We start from the raw sequence: 18,776 nt of genomic DNA on the forward strand, positions 1-18,776 counted from the left end.
GTATTCTGAACGACAAACGCGTTGTTGAATTTAAAAGCAGAACGTTTTGTTAAATATACCATGAAATCCGTGAATTTCACTGAAAAATAGTTGGATTGATTCCGTTTTCCATAGTAATTTGACTGCAAAATTAACAACTCAGTGTTTTTAAAATCCTCACTTAGCACGAGCATATTTGATCGTAAAAATTACTATCTTGGTTGTAAAAATAACAAAAATAGTGAAGTAACACTCTCAATTCTGCCATGTTTACAGTAGACTGAAATATTATTGTAACAGAAGTTATTTTATAGTTGATTATACTGATCGTGTAGTCAGATTTACGTTTACATGCAAATTGTTGTTTTGTTTACGCAGTGAGCTCTGCAAAAAGAATACAAAACATTTTTCGGATCTATTTTTTTTTTAATTAGTTGTTCAGTATGTTAAAACCGAGATTAAAACGCAGTGAGTTCGATTAAATGATCAACATGTTCAAGTGAAATCATAAGGTAAGCCAAAATTTCAAATAATATCATTATCATGTTATACTCGCTTGCTGCTGTGCGTTTTAGATGATGATATGGAAAGATCCAGAATTACGGTGGTGTCAAAAGGCATTTTTCCGTTTGATGATCGTCCGATCTGACTTGGAGGGTTAAAATTTCTTACGGTAAGTTTATATTAATCTATAAAATAAGTTGGTTCCAGTTTCTCACTAGGGGTCGTGTTATTTTCAGGGTTGTTAAATGGTGAAAATAAATAGTTCCTAGAAAATCCCGGTGGATGCATACGGGATGATTCCATTGCTCACAACCTGGAGAAAGTAAACGGAGACTGCTGCAAACTGGACTGCTCCAAACTTCCCTCAGGCGTCAAGCAGATGCCGGTATCGGTCAATCGTGGTGACGATAATCTTATCTTAATTTTTTTAATGTTTTCATCTAATGTAATAAAATTAAATAGCTCCAAATAAATAACATTGTGTTTTAAAACTATGCTGAAATACTACAAAACCACAGTGCAGTAAATCGGAAACAGTCAAAGTAACAACAAAGAATAGTTCACTCAATGGTGAAGACAACAACCTTAGCAGCAATTCAGAATAATAGTAATAAATACTATATGTCTTCTGATGATAAACACAAAGTCACTTCGGTTGAAAAACGTTGGTGCGAGTCTGTTAATTGTAACTCCTGTTGTAGTAATTTTCACGACAAGGCTGCTTTCAGTGTAGGATTTTCAAACGAATTTTAAAGATGGCTTATCAGTGACCATAGACTACCCAAGTAACCACAAGCATTATATCATAACATTAATTCAATCATATTATAGTTTAGCTAATGCAAGATAACTTTTATTCTACATCTGTCAAGTAATGAAGCGTTTAATCTACATTATGAAAGCATTGAAGCATTATGGGTTTTTGACAGTTCGGTATAGTTCTATATGGCCGTTGATTAATGCTTCATTGCATTATCATGTTAAAAGCATCATGGCATTACTTTATATATGCCTTTACTAAAGTTTCCATCGTTGTATACAGAAAAATACCCCTCAGTTCGGAAATTTTTTTTTATAGAAACAGAACCATTCAAAAGAAAAGAGAAACAAACCAAAATGTTCATGGATTTCTGCGTAGCTCAGATGGTGCTGTTTGAAAATTTATATTTTGTATTGTTTTATGGGTTTCTGGTTGGGACATAAAAACCACAGACAAACAGACGTAACACTCTGATGATTCCCATCGTACACCGATTTAACGGTCTTTTTCAAAATTTGATAGTTGGCCAACTGCCCAACCGTGGCGCTCGCATAGTTTTTATTCGAGTTTGACGTTTGCTCACTACCGCCACCTAGTTGGTGGTCGGCCAAACATTGTCCCTTTAGCATTGGGCGAATATGTTTCCGTGACTATGATTTGAATCGAAAAATGTTCGAAGAGTTACGTCTGTTTGTCTGTGTAAAAACAATCACATGCTTAAGGAACAAAAATTATGTGGGGTATTGGTTTCCTTATTTAACATAACGCCCCGATTTCATAAAAGAATGTATTGAAGCGCTGTTTGTATTGTTTCTTATTTATTGTATTTTTTGGTCTTGTTTTTGGTAGAAGTGAGCACGTATGAAAACAAAAAGAACAGAATCAACACAGACGAATTTATATCTTAGTATTATCTTCGTTTGTGGAATCAATCGGTTCTGTGATCGCTTGTTTTTGAATAGGATGAATTTGGGAGAGAAACATAACTGATGGTATTCAGAGCCCAGCACAATTTTTTAGAGCTGCTGAAAACACAACTCAATAAGGCACGAGCTAAGTATACGTTACCTTATGTTGCACATTTTCCAGGTGCAAACTACATGGTATTCGTAGCACACAGCGTTAGCGCATCTGAGTTTCATCGTGGTCCAGTTTCAGCAGTCTAGGTTCAATTCCCAAAATACAATAAAAAACATCAGAGTGAGATTATTGGAGCAGGTATGAGAAGATAAAAATAGATAGAAAAATGAAAAACATACTTTTTCCTTTTTTGACAGGAAAATTGGTATGCATTCCCTACGATTTGATTGCATTAGCTATATGGAACAAGCATTTTATATGCTTTAGCAATCACCACAGTAAAGCTTGCTTTAAATCAACAATAGTGGCGCCACTTTCAACTTTAAATTTACTTTAATAGTACCTATATGACAAAACAACTTTATATCGCATGTCGTATAATAAACTATAAAGCGAAATTAATGCTCTATATCCAGCGTCATGGTTACTTGGGTAATTTCTCTACACGTCATCAGAGTCAGTCCATTTTTTATGGAAAAAGGAACGTGACAGTGACTCAACAGAGCACACGTTGACGTGGATCGCAGTTAGCCAATCAAAATTTGTATTTTGTCCTAGATTTTGCCACTGGTTTTGCCAACCACTGATAGAGACTTTTCCACAATAACTCAGTCAAATTTGAACCAATTGACTTGAAATGTTGTACACGGGTAGATACTATACATATCTCACCACATTCCAAAAGTTGTGTCAATTGGTTCAAATTTCTTCTGGAAAACAGACGAATATAGAAGCCACCGCCCAAGTGGCGCGATTCCCTATCTGCTTTGAATCCCGAAATGAAGCAGTTTAAATATACGCTTAATCAGTATCACCACCTTGCAGACGCGCCAACTTGGTCAAATTATGGGGGGGGGGGCAAAGTCTGGTTTTTTCTGAATTTTTGTATGGGAAATTCGAAAAATCGTCAAATATTGGGGGACAAAACCATGCTTGCACCCCCCCCCCCCTAAGTTGGCGCCTATGTCACCTTGCGTAAAATCATTAACTAATTCATAAACCCCCAGATTTTTCTCCAAGTTACTCTCGATTTCCTGAAGAGTCTTTCGAAAGTCAAAACTTCTATCTTATTTGAACCCTTAGATAAAGAAGTTCAAATCTTTACGTGACAACTGGCGGCACCTAGCGGCTACATCACCAAATAATTAGAAATTATTCTTAACCACTTTCTTTAAGATGATACGGGGCATCGTGTTATTTTTACTACCTTCCGTCTCTTTCATCATCATTTACCTTGGAATTTTGGGGATGCAAATCTCAACTTCCAGTAGACTGATCTAACTGGTCGATTGTTCTTTGCATGTAAGCAAACAAACGTATCAATTTTTTAGAACATCCCATGCAGTATAATTTGAGGTTTCAATTTGCAAAGGTTGAGGGCAATGATTGATGATTGTGATGGCGCCCCGTCAAGCTTTAAATATGTCAAAAACAACACTTTTATATCTACTTTAGATCGCGAGATAAAGAAACTCCCCATTTTACTTGTCAACTTGTCAACACGTAGTGGTAAAATCATCAATAGGTCAATCAATATACATATTGCTCTTGTCCTTCTGAACAACTTAGCCGAAGACGATTCTTTTCTATCTGCTATGGAGCCCGAGTTATTGAAATTTAAAACTTTAAATGACAATTTAAGACGCCTAGCGGCGAAATCACCGACTAATTGGAGAATCGCCAGATTTCTCTTATCCTTCTGAATAACTTTGCCAAAGACGATACCTCTCCATCTGCTATAGATCCCGAAATATTAAATATTACAACTTCACATGACAACTAGCGCTACCTAGCGGCCACCAACTAAATGGGAAATCAACATATTGTATTTCCATTTCTGAATATTTTTGCCGGTGACTACACTTTTCTATTTGCTTTAGATTCTGTGACATTAAAGCTTAAATCTTTACTTGACCTAGCACCATCTAGCGGCAAAATCACTAATTGGTGCATCACCAGATCACAGAGAACAGACATCCAATTCCAGTTTCGAAACTGTGTAAGGAATTTAACGGCCATTCGAAATCTGCAACACAAGTGGCAATAGCGTGGCGCTGCAATCGGTTAATTTCCCATACTAATTTAATTCACCACATAAAATGTTTCAATTCACCACTGACTGTGGCAATATGGTGTTTGGTGGCGTTAGTGTTGTCATTATGTATTGGTTTGCAACCTTACTCAAGTAAAGATTCAAATCATTACACAACTTTCCGAATGAAATTTGTTCTAGCCTGGATGTCTGTTCTCTGTGACCAGATTGTTCTTGATTTTAAGAACAGCCATTTTACGAAGTGACAAAAATGTTGATGATTATATTGATTTTCACGGGTTAGGACGCATGCTCCTGCCAAAATTTGATTCATAAAAACGGCGCGTAAAATGGACTATTTTACTATCCACGAAAATTGAAACTGTTTTGTTAATTTAACCATCAAAACAAAGGTATTGGAATCCAATAAAATCAAGTTATACTCAGAAAAATGAGCGCTTTCGATTAGGCTATAAAAATAGGAATATTTTATTTACTAAACAACCCAATTAGACTGGTGAAATGGGTCAGTTTCGACCACGCCATTGACACGCCTATACCTATAGCATCAGGTATCAGTAGGTCGGCTCCAGAGGCACGGTCTCCACCATTTGGGAAATTTGTGCCATAAATATACCTATAGCATGGAGTGACAGTAGAGACATTAGGGGCCCAATTTCGTTTGATCGGCTTATTTTGGGGCCGTTTTAACAAAAAAGATGTTGACAACAATGCCTATCAGTGGGTTGGTTTTGACTGCTAAAAAAGAGTACATTGACAAATGACTATTACTTTTTACCCATTGATGAACGTTTCGAAGCAACAGTGCAAGGCAACACTTGTCAGACGTCTGTCATGGTGTTTGTAAACAAACATAATTCAAAACAAAGTGCACGATCGTTTGAAATGGATATTATTATATCGTAAACTAAGCGAAGATAATAAATTTGTTTGTTACAGTCAACTAATACACAAAAATATGTATACTTCACCGGCAGCAGAACACAGTTCAAACCTGAACTTTCCGCAAGTTTGTCGATTATGTATGAGCGAGGAGTTTCTCGAAGATATCTTTAACCAGAGCGAGCTTCACACGTGGATCATGGAGCTATTATCAATCAAGGTATGAATAGTTTTTAATATTTATTTGGACTTATCTTAATTTTAAGTTAGTGTCTTAGTTTTAATTAACCCTTAAAAGATGTGGACAACTTTTTTGCATAGTTATACTTATAGCTTTTGACACAGTGGGTGGATTTTCAAAACCAAAACGTTTTTATCAAGGGGATTAGTTGTGCTATCATATGCATATATGGAGATTATGTTACGCTAGAACATTTTGGAGATATAGCTGCAAATGTAGTGTACACCACTTGTTATTCGCTCGATTTCGGGTAATATTTCTATGCAAATGTGATATATGTTAGTGAAAATTGCCTAAAACTCCTTGTTTGGGTTGTAGCTGTTAGTTAGAAATGAGTTATGACCTTTTACAGCTGTAACATAGATCTCCAGGTTATCCAAAACGTCCAGAAGTTTTGAACTCTGTCTACTGAATACCAATAGTTATGTTAACTTTTTAAATCACTTGAACTTTTATAAATCCATTCAATTATACATTTTAAAACATGAAATGATGGTAATCATGACCTGGTGATGTTCTAGGAAACTTAAAAAAGCTCTGAAGTAGTGATTTTAAGGCCTTTATCTGTAATAGTATATCAAACTAATGTATGCATGTCAGAACTGATTTCATTAGATCCATACATGTAAATCAGAGTATTAAAGACTAACTGCACATCAATGGCGATACCTTAGGCCATCCAAATTATTCTGGAGTTAAGACCTTTATATCTACACCGGTAATAACGCATCGGTTGCATTTCAAACTTAGCATAGTGCATTTTAGCAGTCATGGAAGATCAGTTGAATCATATGATACTTGTATACACATCACAGAGGCATCCTGGATCATCCGAACTATTCTGAAGTTGAGAAATATGGTTTGAATTTGAAATAATGTACCAACAGAGGTGAACAAACATAAGGTTTTGTCCATTTGATTTATACACATAGTGCAAGCCATGGGAGAGAAGTTTCCAGATCATCAGGGATATCTGAGGTCTCATTTCAGTATTATGTGGTTAAGGCCTTCTGATCTATACTCGAAACAAAGCATCCTGCACGTTCACCAGTAATTTCATCATTTACCTGAGGGAGAATGGGACAAGGGATGGGAATAGGGAAAGGGAAAGGTGATGAAATAGGAAGGGGTGCCCTAGAAGAGGGAATGAACGCATAAGCGCAACGAGAGCTCATAGCTCATACCACAACGGGGTTAATCAGTGCCCTGAAAAGGACACTGTAAAACGCATAAGCGTAAAAAGAGCCTATAGCTCATTGGAGGTAGCTTGCGACGTCATGCGACTTTCAATATGACATAGAAAGGCACGTCATCAAAAGCATCCTCAATATTCAAGAAATCACCCAAGCAAAAACTACGTTTGAGCGAGTGCTTTCTTGAAAACGTATACAACTTTGTGTAAAAGAGTCACTGTAGACATCCCAAATTGGGAGACATGTAAGTTCACATGAACAGGCATGTTAGCCAGACGAACATCACAGATGTGATAATAGACAATGCGTTTAGACCATTTCAGAAAGAACGACGTAACCAGATAAATCTGGAACTTATTCCTTCTTTTTACAACGCACGCACCCTTTCGGGATAAAACTACAGAGTAATTTCACGCCATGAAAATACCCAATAGAAAACTACAAGAGTTCAAAACAGGTTTGAAAAACTCAAATCCCTCTGGAGAAAAATAGGACAAAGCCCCATTTGCTCCAGGAGATTTGAAGTAAGCAGAGCTTTTTAGTGTCCACTAAATCGATTCTATAGCTACAATCCTCGGGGTAGAAGCTAAAGATTCGTAGCTATACAAAAGACTGGTTTATCCGAAGATATTTGAAACTTGAACAGGTCCGAGTTCCATTCAGGAATACCTCTTGCGGTCCGCACAGACCGCAGAGGACAAGCTTCGTTCAAAGCAGTAGCTATGGTATACCACAATGAAGGGCGTTGTAATAACAAAACCATAATAAAACTCTCTTGGAGTAGCAATGGAAGCGAGTTATCCATAAAATGCGATCGCAACCAATTATTACAGGTACCCTAGCTTGTTGAGCAGGGACGCCTGAATACGCAAAGTTTGCGAAGGAACACTCCAAAGTGCAAAAAGGTCAAATAGAGGGTCCTCATCTGACACAGGCCAATCAGTCAACTCATGACAAGTTCTGCTCATGCAGAGTTGGGTTAGGTGCAATTCTATGTTAAGTTAACCATGAACTGTACTACCTAAGTATTCCATCAAACTGAAGCATCTCAAATCAATGTTTGAGCTACTTCAGATGCCAAATATCAGCGAAAAGATGCTGAAAACAAGAGCTTGCTTGAAGGCATCCACAAGGAAAGGTTGAAACATAATGTTAACGTTATTCTAAAATATAGCATGCTCGAGGCACGACAGTTCATCTATAATGAAAAAAGCAAAACTGGGTTCACAAGGTAACCTATATGTACAGAAGTTAGCCTACGAAAATGAACTTTTTGAAGTAGATCCACTTGGGCTACATACGCTTTTTACGCTGAAAATTGATCTGAGGTTTCCTTGCCGTAGCCACTACCCAAACTAGACAGGATTACACTCTTCACAATCACAGCACAAAAAGGAAACATCAACGACGAACCAAATTGGTGTCAATTAAAAAAACGCCAATGGCGAAAACGCATTTAGCGAACCTATATAGGCAGTAATGTAAGCTAATTATCAACATTTGAATAACCCCACCCTTATTTAGCTTCAAATTTGAGACTTAAGAAGGGCAACTGATTATCTCGGAGAAACGCAACGTCCACTGCACCATTGCTCCGGTTAGCGCAGTAAGGGCGTAATACTGTCGAGGACGCCCTAATTCTCCACAGGCTCCGTTTGTGGTTAGGTTTTTATTAGACCCCCCTAACCATTCATTCTTTGGCACGGTAAGCATAAAGCCGCATAACACCATGAATTAGGGGTCACCTGTTTAGTGGACTCTTACCACTGGATCAGGCGGTCCGTAGTGTTATTCTTAGCCAATTGAGACAATCACTACCAACACTACACAGCTATCTAGGCTGATCTGGAAAAGAAGTTAACATTGATGGTCAACTTCCAAACGAACCCGAACAGCCGACAACCCGAAGCCGCTCTGGCATTGGATGCGGGAGCGTGGTGTAGATTTTTTGTTCTCTTGTTTTGCTCTGAGGAGGATTCCATCTCTGCTCATCATCTATGTCTACTGAAACACACTACACTAAGTTTTGAACGTGCAGGATGCTTTGTTACGAGTATAGATTTGAAGGTCTTAACCACATAATACTGAAAGGAGACCTCAGATATCCCTGATGATCTGGAAACATCTCTCCCATGGCTTGCACTATGTGTATAAATCAAATTGGCAAAACCTTATGTTTGTTCACCTCTGTTGGTACACCATTTCAAATTCAAACCATATTTCTCAACTTCAGAATAGTTCGGATGATCCAGGATGCCTCTGTGATGTGTATACATACAAGTATCATATGATTCAACTGATCTTCCATGACTGCCAAAATGCACTATGCTAAGTTTGAAATGCAACCGATGCGTTATTACCGGTGTAGATATAAAGGTCTTAACTCCAGAATAATTTGGATGGCCTAAGGTATCGCCATTGATGTGCAGTTAGTCTTTAATACTCTGATTTACATGTATGGATCTAATGAAATCAGTTCTGACATGCATACATTAGTTTGATATACTATTACAGGTAAAGGCCTTAAAATCACTACTTCAGAGCTTTTTTTAAGTTTCCTAGAACATCACCAGGTCATGATTACCATCATTTCATGTTTTAAAATGTATAATTGAATGTAATTCTTCAAGTTCAAGTGATTTAAAAAGTAAACATAACTATTGGTATTCAGTAGACAGAGTTCAAAACTTCTGGACGTTTTGGATAACCTGGAGATCTATGTTACAGCTGTAAAAGGTCATAACTCATTTCTAACTAACAGCTACAACCCAAACAAGGAGTTTTGGGCAATTTTCACTAACATATATCACATTTGCATAGAAATATTACCCGAAATCGAGCGAATAACAAGTGGTGTACACTACATTTGCAGCTATATCTCCAAAATGTTCTAGCATAACAGAATCACCATATATGCATATGATAGCACAACTAATTCCCTTGATAAAAACATTTTGGTTTTGAAAATCCACCCACTGGGTCAAAAGCTATAAGTATAACTATGCAAAAAAGTTGTCCACATCCTTTAAGGGTTAATGCACGTTTCGTTATGCCATCATTCAGAAAGGAAATTTTTCCTCCAAGAAGGAAGATGCCTAAGCGGTGGATGAAATTTCTTCAAATTCAACAAATAAATGACGCTAACTCGAATGTCTATGAATGTGCTTTTTCCAACAAAAAAAAAATGTGAGTTTTCCACTATTGCCAACATTTTCGAGTACCCATGCAAAAAGTCAATCAAACATTTCATGTCAATGATCATGTTTCCGAATGATAGGGTAACGGTCAAATTTTGGACCGCTAGAGGACATTAGTTTGAATTTAAGTCATAATCCAACAGATTCAGTGGGTTCTGCACATAATAATGATGTTAGTATAAGGGAAGATTCAAATATTACGTCCATCATTTTTTGGGATTTCTAGACCCCCCTCTCCCCTCTGTCACGCTATTTTCCTATACCTAATACACGTACTGTCACACTTTTCTAGACCCCCCCCCTCCCCCAAATGTTGGACGTAATTTTTGAACGTTCCCTAATCGTAAAAGCCTCCACTGTCCGTTAAAAATAGCCACAACGTCATTTCTGGCTGAAAAATTGATAAAAATAACTGATTTTTGAAGCAACAGTTTTCGCTGTTTTGGTCACCCCAATACATCTTGGACCCTCTTAAGTATATATTTTGGACACCCGGTGTTTAAACCCGTTTGAAACTATTTTCGAAGAATCTGCCATTTGAATATGCTGGAACTTGGCTGGAACACATCCTAATTACTGTACACTGAAGTTTTTTTTACGCGGTACCGCGTATTTCAAAAAACGTCATAAAAAAACCGCGTTATTTCAAAACCCGTCGTTTTTATACGACAAAAAAACGAGTTTTTTTGAAAACACGCGCAAAATAGTCAGAATCACATCTAACGTGACTTGACTTTTTTTACGACGTTTTTTGAAATAACGCGGTTTTTTATGACGTTTTTTGAAATAATACGGTTTTTTTACGCGGTACCATTACCGTCGTAAAAAAAACTTCAGTGTATTGACAAAGGCTGATAGACGAACTTTGCGAATTTGATGCGCTAGAATGATAAACGTTTTTGTTTACAACTGCAAGTTTCCTCAGCACCGCAATCTCTTTTTGTAAACATGTTGCGACACTCGCACGGATGACGACTCTGACAAAAAATAATTTCAAGGCAAATACTGATATTTCCAGTGAGGAAATTATTACTGCCCGTACCGAGCAATCTAATTTAGCGAATGATTCTAAAAAAAATGCGTCATCTCTTCATTAAATATATGTATGTAAGTTGTGTTAATGCGACCCAGGGGGTCCAAATTATATTGGTTACCCTACCATTGGCCTTGTTGAAAAGATGCGGAAAAATGATCTCAAAATGTAGCAAAAACATACAAACTAAAATACGGATTCAAACATCCTGTTAAACTACTCGCTTTACTGCACAACCTTTTCACGTTATCATTGTATCCCTCAAGATGCTTCGGATCTCGAAATCAGATCTTCAACTTGTTGGAGACTTCTAGGTGAACTAGGGATTCAGGCGACGAACCCTAAAGGATAAGCTAAAATTTGGGAAACGATATCGCGAGGGTCTATAAATATCATACATTGAGGTCGGGTTTGTACGGGATTGTCTTATGTTGTAATTTATCTTTTTTTCTTTGCTAAAGCTCCTCATTGAAACATTGTCTTTCAGATCACCGAAAAGGATTCAATCAGTCAAAGCATTTGTGCTGAATGTAAGATACGTTTGAATGAGTTTCGAGAATATCGGTTGCAATGTTTGGATGTACAAAACGTTTTGTTGAACGAACGAGCTGCGATCAACGATGAACAAATCTCTTCGGAAGAGAGTGCGTTAGAAGCTCAACGGAATGATAATGCAGTGTCACTGCAAACTCCAGAAGCCATGGAGGAAATCTATTATGCGGGAGCGGAAGAACTAGATCCAGTAGTTATCCTACTGGAAGATCTAAGCAGTACCTCGGAATGTCAAGATGAGGATACGAGGGAATCGAACATGAGTGTTGGCGAACATTATCCAGATGATGATGACCAAGCGAAAGACAGTTCCACTGCTTTGTCGTCAATTGAAATTTTGGAATCAAGTGATGACGAAGATTTAAAAACAAAAAAACTACAGACCCCGAATCCGCGAAAGGCGAAAATTAAGAAATATACTTGCGAAATGTGCGGAACAAAACTTCAGGGGAGCCGAATGGAGGGACATATGAACAAACATCTAGGTTAGTGTTAAGGCATGGGATACGGCTTGACTTAATTTGTTTGGAAGATTGTCATTTGACATTATGGCCTTTTAGCATGATGACGGGTCTACCACGTCGTTCGGAATAACAATAAGTGAAGTAGAATTTTTCATTTATTTTTTCGCGTAAATATCATTGTTAATTTCTAAACTGCATCACATATATTAGTCATTTCCCGCGATTCGTCATTTTTGCAACGATGTTTCAAATTCATGTGCAAAGAATCAATTCTGACGCGAGAAAACTGAATAAAGGTCAAACATATGGGACATTCGACAGTAGCATGGGCGATTTTTTTGGATTGACCATATTCAGATTCATTTGTCTTTCATTCCGAATTATGCCAAAAGACTTTATGACGAACGACTGTGGAACGACTTTATGCCAAACGGCATTATGCCAAACAGGGTATACCCCAGGGTGCTAAATACCATTATTCCGAAAGGAATTCACTTTTTTATTGTTTCTTAATAATTGTTTTCTGGTACACAGGTGTAAAACCATACAAATGCGAGCGGGGTTGCACCGATGCGGCTTTCACGGATAACTACCATCGCATTTGGCACTACCGGCACCGGCATGATGCCCACAAATATTGCTGTCCCGTTTGTAATCGATCTTTTGCTACGAGACAAGGACTATACAGTCACAAACGGATCCATCATGCTACAAAATCGTTCAAATGTGATATTTGTCAAAAGGAGTTTGCGACTGAGTAAGAAAACACGTTTTTGGTAGAAATTTAAACTAACATTCAACCATCATCTGTTCCAGGTATCTCCAGAAAAGGCACATGTTGGGGCATGGCGCCAAGGAAAACAAATTCTCCTGTTCCAAATGTAACGCGTCGTTTCCCACGGAGTACGCTCTACAACGCCACGTACCGCAAAAACACTTTTCAAGCGAAGGCGATGATTTCGGTAGAAACTGGCTGCAGGCCCAGCTAGAGCAAGCCGAAGTAAAATGTGAGGACGAACTGATGCTACATGATGCCCGGCAAGACGAATTTGTGGCGACGGAAGAGACTAGAATCCATTCCGATTCGGGTGATTGGGTTGTTATTCAATAAACGAAGTAGATAGGGTTATCAGCTGCATGATACTAGTTCTAAATAAGGTGATAAGCAGCGAAAGATGATTATAATTTTTATACCTGAAACTTTAGGTCTGACTAAAAAAATCATAAAATGCTCAATTCCTATGTTAAAAACACGATGTTTGGGTTCGTTTGCAGGAAGTTGCAATATATTTTGGAGCTTGTAAGAAGTTACATGTCCTAAGTATAAAAAGGACCTTGAAGCATTTGTACTCACTTGATGACACTCCACTTATGTTTCAGTAGCTTATGTTTTGCTCTGTTCAACGAAAAGGAATGTTGGTGTGTGATGGTTGTTGCTTCTAAAGGTTGAGAGTGCTTCTGCATTCTCACAACCACTACGGAAAGTGTATTTGTTAGGATGGGAGATTTGGGATCTTTATCTTTAGTCGATGATCAAAGGATATAGCTGAACGGAGACACCGGAACCATCCGTTCGACAAGAAGTGCAGAGCGGTAATGCTGCAGCATGGTAGCCGGCAGAACGTGGAACGAAAGGGAAGCGAAAGCAGCAGACATGCTTAATTCGAAAGAGAAAAAAACGCCTCCTAGTAGAAGCGGTGTGCTAGCAACTGGAAAGGATGGTATGGCAGCTGAACTATGGGACCAGAAAAGTCATTCGCCTGTCTTTATTGGTTAAAACTCTAGCAACCATACTGTTGAAGCTGCACGTATTGCATGTATAAAACTCATATATTGCCCTCTAGGGTATGATTACCCTTCATCATTCTATGGGGCATGGAGGCATGGCCAGGAGAAATCAGTGAAGTAATTCCAGCAGGAATTCCGACTATAATTTCTGAAAGAATCCTTTGGAGATTTTCTAAAGCAGGAATTTATTATTGAAAAAATCCCGTAGAGAGTACCTGATGGAATCCTTAGAGGAATCATGACAGGAATCCTAGCTGGAAGCTCAGCAGCTCGAGAAGAATTTTTCAAGGAATTCCATCAGAAATTCCGGCACGAATTCCTAAACAAAAATCTAGGATTGCCTAGAGAAATCTCGGCAGAAATCTTTATACTTTCATATTCCTATTCAGGAGAAATCCCTAATGGAATAACAGGAATCCCGGAAATAATCTATGAAGGAAGACGAATCCCTGAAGGAATACCGAATAGAATAACTCTGGCGTTTGATTTGAATAGAACTCTGCTATTCTCCTATACTAACGACAAACGTCACCGACGGCAGCGCTGCCTGTTGAGTTAAGGTGGTACTTAAGTATAAAAGTTTAACAGTGAGTTGGTGCTAGTATGATAATTTACTCACACCATCATGAATAGTTCCACCTTGATCCGTGAGCAGCGCTGCTAACAGTGACTCCCGATTCCCAGCAATGCTACAAGTCTTCTTGATAACGTGGTCTTCGGTAAAAGAAAATCGGATTAAGTACTGTTCCTTTTAATTCCACTAAGAATTTGTATCCTTTGACAGATACGTATTTCAACCTTAAGTAAGGCCGTCTTGAGTGTGTCGTACTTGACTCGACAGTACTAGACGCTGAAGACAACCTTACAGTTGAGGTCAAAATACGTATCTGTGAGAGGATGCAAACTCCTAGTGGAATTAAAAGAAACAGTACTTAACCCGATTTTCTATTTACTTACAGGTATTCCACTAACACGCCCAGGCTCATCATTATCATCAAAAGGTGTTTTATATTCTGGGATGTTCTAGATGTTCTAAACTGTTTAATAGTGAAGTCCTCCAAATCTACAAGTAACGTTGCATAATCAATCACGGTTACAGGACCAATCTGAAGTCTAATAGATATTATCATAAACTTTTGGGACATTGAGGGTCGTCCAAACTGCCCTATAATGAAGTCCTTCAAATCTACAAGAATAACTTTATGTGTTTTCGCCATCAATAATAGCATTGCATAATCTGTTGTGATCCGTGAAGTTCTTGAAATGTTTTCAGCCAAACTACCTTGGTGTTCAGAACTTCTTCAGGTCTACACTCGTAACAGTAGCAATAACTGCTATACTGAATAACGTTGCATAGTTAACCGTGTTTACTGGATCAACCTGAAGTCTACTAGTTTACTACCTTTGGGACACTCAGGGTCGTCTAAACTGTCCTATCATAGTCATTCAAATCTACAACTATAATTTTATAAGTTTTCGCCATAAATAACACCATTGCATGATCTGCTGTGATATGTAAAGCTCTTGAAATCCAAAATGTCATTAAGAGACACTATGGGGTTATTCCAGGTCAGCCAAACTATCTCGGAGTTCAGAACTTCGGGTCTACATTCGTAACAACAGTCATATATGCTATACTGAGTTACGTTCAATAATCAACCGCAAATACTGGATCAATCTGAAGTCTACTAGATATTGTAATAAACCTTTGGGACATTTAGGGTTGTCTAAACTGTCCTTCAAATCTACAAGAATTATTTTATGTGTATTTACCATAAATAATAGCATTGCTTATGCTGCTGGGATCCGTGAAGCTCTTGAAAGACAATATAGGAATTTTCGAAATCAGCCAAACTACCTTGGAGTTCAGAACTTCAGGTCTACGCTCGTAACAGTACCCATATCTGCTATACTGTGTAAAGTTGCATAATCAATCGCGGTTACTGGACCAACCTGAAGTCGTCTACTAGATATTATTATAGTCCTTTGGAACATTCAGAGTCATCCAAACGTTCCTATAATGAAGTCTTTCAAATCTACAAGAATAATTCAATGTGTTTTCGCCATGAATAACAGCAATGCATAATCTGGTCGGAGCCGTGAAGTTCTTGAAATCTGAAATGATACCTCGTAGCTCACGACTGACAACGTGATTCGAATGAAACTACTGTATCTATCGTCGAAACTGATATGTATAACAGTTACTATACCAGAAAGGGTTAATAAATCCACACAAAAGTTTGTTATTGAAGTGAATGAATTCAGTTGTGTCGGGGAATTTCTACCTCCTGTAGGTATTTCTGAGCAGTACCTATCTATCTGAAAAAAATTGTTTTCTTCCTGTTTCTGTTAGCTAAACGTAGTTTTTCGAAAGTAGTCGTTTTTATCCAATTAAAATGACATCGAACCCGTTGAAATTAAAATGGAAACTTCTCAAAACGCTGAGCAAGTATGCCGACTTTGTCTGAGCGTAGAATGGTTGGCTGATATATTCGAGCAAAGGGAAGTTCAACAGTGGATCTACAACTACCTTTCAATCACGGTAACGAATCGTTTCACTGATTTGCAGTAAAAAACTGTCGCGTTATTATACAAATTCATCTTCTCTAAGGTTTCCGACACGGATACCGTCAGTCACTTGATCTGTGCCAGCTGCCGAACACGACTAGAGGAGTTCCACGTTTTCAGGCAACGCTGTTTAGATGCCCAGAAGTTACTGCCAGGGAACTTGCCCACAGAGAATCAGCCTATCAAGCTGGAGTGTGACGTTTGTGGTAAAGTTTTTTCAGTTAAGCGACAATTGATACTTCACAAAAGGACACATGGATTAAGAAAGTACAAGTGTTCCATCTGTAGCGGAAGTTTTCTGCAACCGTAAGAATTCAAAATATAATATTTACATAAATTCAACTAATTTAGGTAATTGATTATATTTCAGTTCACGTTTAGCCAGGCACATGCTGATTCACGATAAAACTGGAAATATAAAGAATGATCAGCCAAAAGCAGCAAACGATCAGCCTGAGGATGTTCCCAAACAAGATCCTCAGAATAATTCAGATGTCAAAGCTAATTCGGAAAACATAGATCAGCAGGACGACCAGAGCGATTTAACGATAGAGTGCGCAATGTGTGATAAAAAATTCAGAGTAAAGAAACAGCTGTCCGATCATCGGAGACAAGTGCACGGACCCCGAGATCACAAATGCACGGTTTGTGGCAAAGCGTTTAGTTCAAGGTAACAAATGATTGGAAACGCAATACGATGTTTCTAAGGATCATTACATATTAAATTATTTTTAGATCACGTTTAGCTGAACATGCGACTATTCATAAGAGTTTCGTATCCAATGAAACCGGAAACGTGGACATCTCCGTGGAATCTGAAGGAACGGCGACAGATGTGAAATACGACCCGAAGAAGCGGCAATATATTTACGAAAAAGAGCCCTGTTCATTGTGCAAACGAATGATCAAAGTGATATTCATGGAAGGTCATTTGAACAGACATAAAGGTGGGATTCAGAGACTAACTTATTTTTAACTACGGGATTCGGATTGGGATATTTGCGTCCCCCTCAATGTTACACGCCAAGAAATCAAGTGGTTCGAGTGCTGCATACATCACGGATTTTAATCGACGTCGTTAGCTGCCGCTCAAAAGAAATTATGCATTTGTAAGGTTCTGATTTCCTGCTCTGTGTTACTGAGAACAGCTGGCGCATATTCTTCTGATGAAACTGTGAATCTTGAAATTGCCAAAAAAATTAAAAAAACTACAATAATTTTGGCTTTCGAAACTCCAAGTTTAAGCGATTAAGAAGACATGAAATTGAAAGTTTATTTCAAAAACTCTTTAATAGCTACAGTAGATGTTCGGTCGGTGCAAACGGTTTAACTGCAATGCTTTTTAATTGCAAGTTCGATAAGTGCAACAAATTTGCAGTTATCGCACCGCCAAATGTCAGAATTGTAGGCCATGTTAGCTCAAATGAACTATCGGATGAAGTTCACGTTTATTTTACGTCAGTTGATGGTTTGTTGACACTGCCAGGCGTCGCAGCTATCGGACTTTCGTTCGCTAAGTGAAACGTAAACATGTTGCAGTTATCGAACGTCTACTGTATTCGTATTAAACCGATTCCTCCTAATAAGCAAAAAGATTTCGTAAATTAAATGTTCTCATTCTTCCACAGGTATTCAGCCGTACAAATGTGAAATGGGTTGCACGGAGGAAAAATTCCATTGCAAGTTTCAGCGGAAAACTCACTATAACGACGTGCACGGTTGGAACGCCTACGAGTGCCACATTTGCCATCAATATTTCTCTTCCAACAGGAGCTGCATGATACACAAAGCCAAGGCCCACGCCCATGGGCACGAGTGCCAGGAGTGCTTTACCGTATTTGCGACGAGGTGGAAATGAACTAATGAAGGGGGTAAATCAAACGGGAAATGATAATTTTCTGATCCGATTTTAGCTCTGGACTCAAGAAACACATCGCCAAGACGAGGCACACAAAAACCAGAAAAGATACACAGCCAATAGTGTTGGTAGAATTGCCGGAGGTAGAGCAAATGGAAAAAGAGGAAGACCTGTTCGAGGCAGAGGATATCAAAGTGGAGGTTCAGTCGGATGAGGAAGGTTAACCTAAGAATATAAAAGTTAATGTGACATTAAAAACTTAGAAAATTAGTGAGTACATTTTGTCTCATCTTCCTTCACTGCTTAAAAAGAAATCTTAAAATTAAAAAGATTTTTTTTTCCTTAACCCGTTAACGCCCAAGGTGTCTCACAATTATAATAAACATAAAAATTGATTATCAACAGCCAAGCTTCAACAAAATAAAGATGATCTTACGAAAAAATTGTAAGTCTAGGGTTTAATTTCAAAAAATTCTCCAATGTGGGTCCTCAACATCTGACATTTTTTTTTCAAGCTGTTTTAGCACAAGTTTCATACTATCGTTATATTCTGATGTATACAATGCATTTATATTTAGTGAAAGAGATGATAACTAATCAAGAAAAATAAAAAAGACTGTCAGA

At 38.1% G+C, this 18,776-nt stretch overlaps 2 protein-coding genes across 2 annotated transcripts; both read left to right on the forward strand.

The window, feature by feature from the left end:
* The first annotated feature begins 5,202 nt into the window (after positions 1-5,202).
* On the forward strand, positions 5,203-13,226 carry LOC115253677 (zinc finger protein 691-like). Its single transcript, XM_029871118.2, has 4 exons — positions 5,203-5,478; positions 11,410-11,959; positions 12,473-12,695; positions 12,755-13,226. Exons 1-4 carry the CDS (start codon positions 5,335-5,337, stop codon positions 13,047-13,049), a joined length of 1,212 nt encoding a protein of 403 aa, XP_029726978.1. The 5' UTR covers positions 5,203-5,334; the 3' UTR covers positions 13,050-13,226.
* Positions 13,227-15,906: 2,680 nt separating this feature from the next.
* LOC109621837 (zinc finger protein 665-like) lies at positions 15,907-18,533 on the forward strand. Its single transcript, XM_029871766.2, has 6 exons — positions 15,907-16,268; positions 16,338-16,600; positions 16,665-16,964; positions 17,030-17,241; positions 17,923-18,142; positions 18,208-18,533. The coding sequence occupies exons 1-6, from the start codon at positions 16,149-16,151 to the stop codon at positions 18,374-18,376; spliced, it is 1,284 nt and encodes a 427-aa protein (XP_029727626.2). The 5' UTR covers positions 15,907-16,148; the 3' UTR covers positions 18,377-18,533.
* Positions 18,534-18,776: the final 243 nt, after the last annotated feature.

Source organism: Aedes albopictus, chromosome 2 (assembly GCF_035046485.1).
Source record: "Aedes albopictus strain Foshan chromosome 2, AalbF5, whole genome shotgun sequence".
NCBI lineage: Eukaryota > Metazoa > Arthropoda > Insecta > Diptera > Culicidae > Aedes > Aedes albopictus.

What these genes read in the sequence shown, in the direction of transcription:
- LOC109621837 (XM_029871766.2), top strand. Translation starts at nt 16,149, where the DNA reads ATGGAAACTTCTCAAAACGCTGAGCAAGTATGCCGACTTTGTCTGAGC. An exon ending in AGCGGAAGTTTTCTGCAACC is followed by an intron (nt 16,601 to 16,664) that starts GTAAGAATTCAA and finishes ATTATATTTCAG; the next exon opens with TTCACGTTTAGCCAGGCACA. An exon ending in TTTACCGTATTTGCGACGAG is followed by an intron (nt 18,143 to 18,207) that starts GTGGAAATGAAC and finishes ATCCGATTTTAG; the next exon opens with CTCTGGACTCAAGAAACACA.
- LOC115253677 (XM_029871118.2), top strand. Translation starts at nt 5,335, where the DNA reads ATGTATACTTCACCGGCAGCAGAACACAGTTCAAACCTGAACTTTCCG. An exon ending in TGGAGCTATTATCAATCAAG is followed by an intron (nt 5,479 to 11,409) that starts GTATGAATAGTT and finishes ATTGTCTTTCAG; the next exon opens with ATCACCGAAAAGGATTCAAT. An exon ending in ACATATGAACAAACATCTAG is followed by an intron (nt 11,960 to 12,472) that starts GTTAGTGTTAAG and finishes TCTGGTACACAG; the next exon opens with GTGTAAAACCATACAAATGC.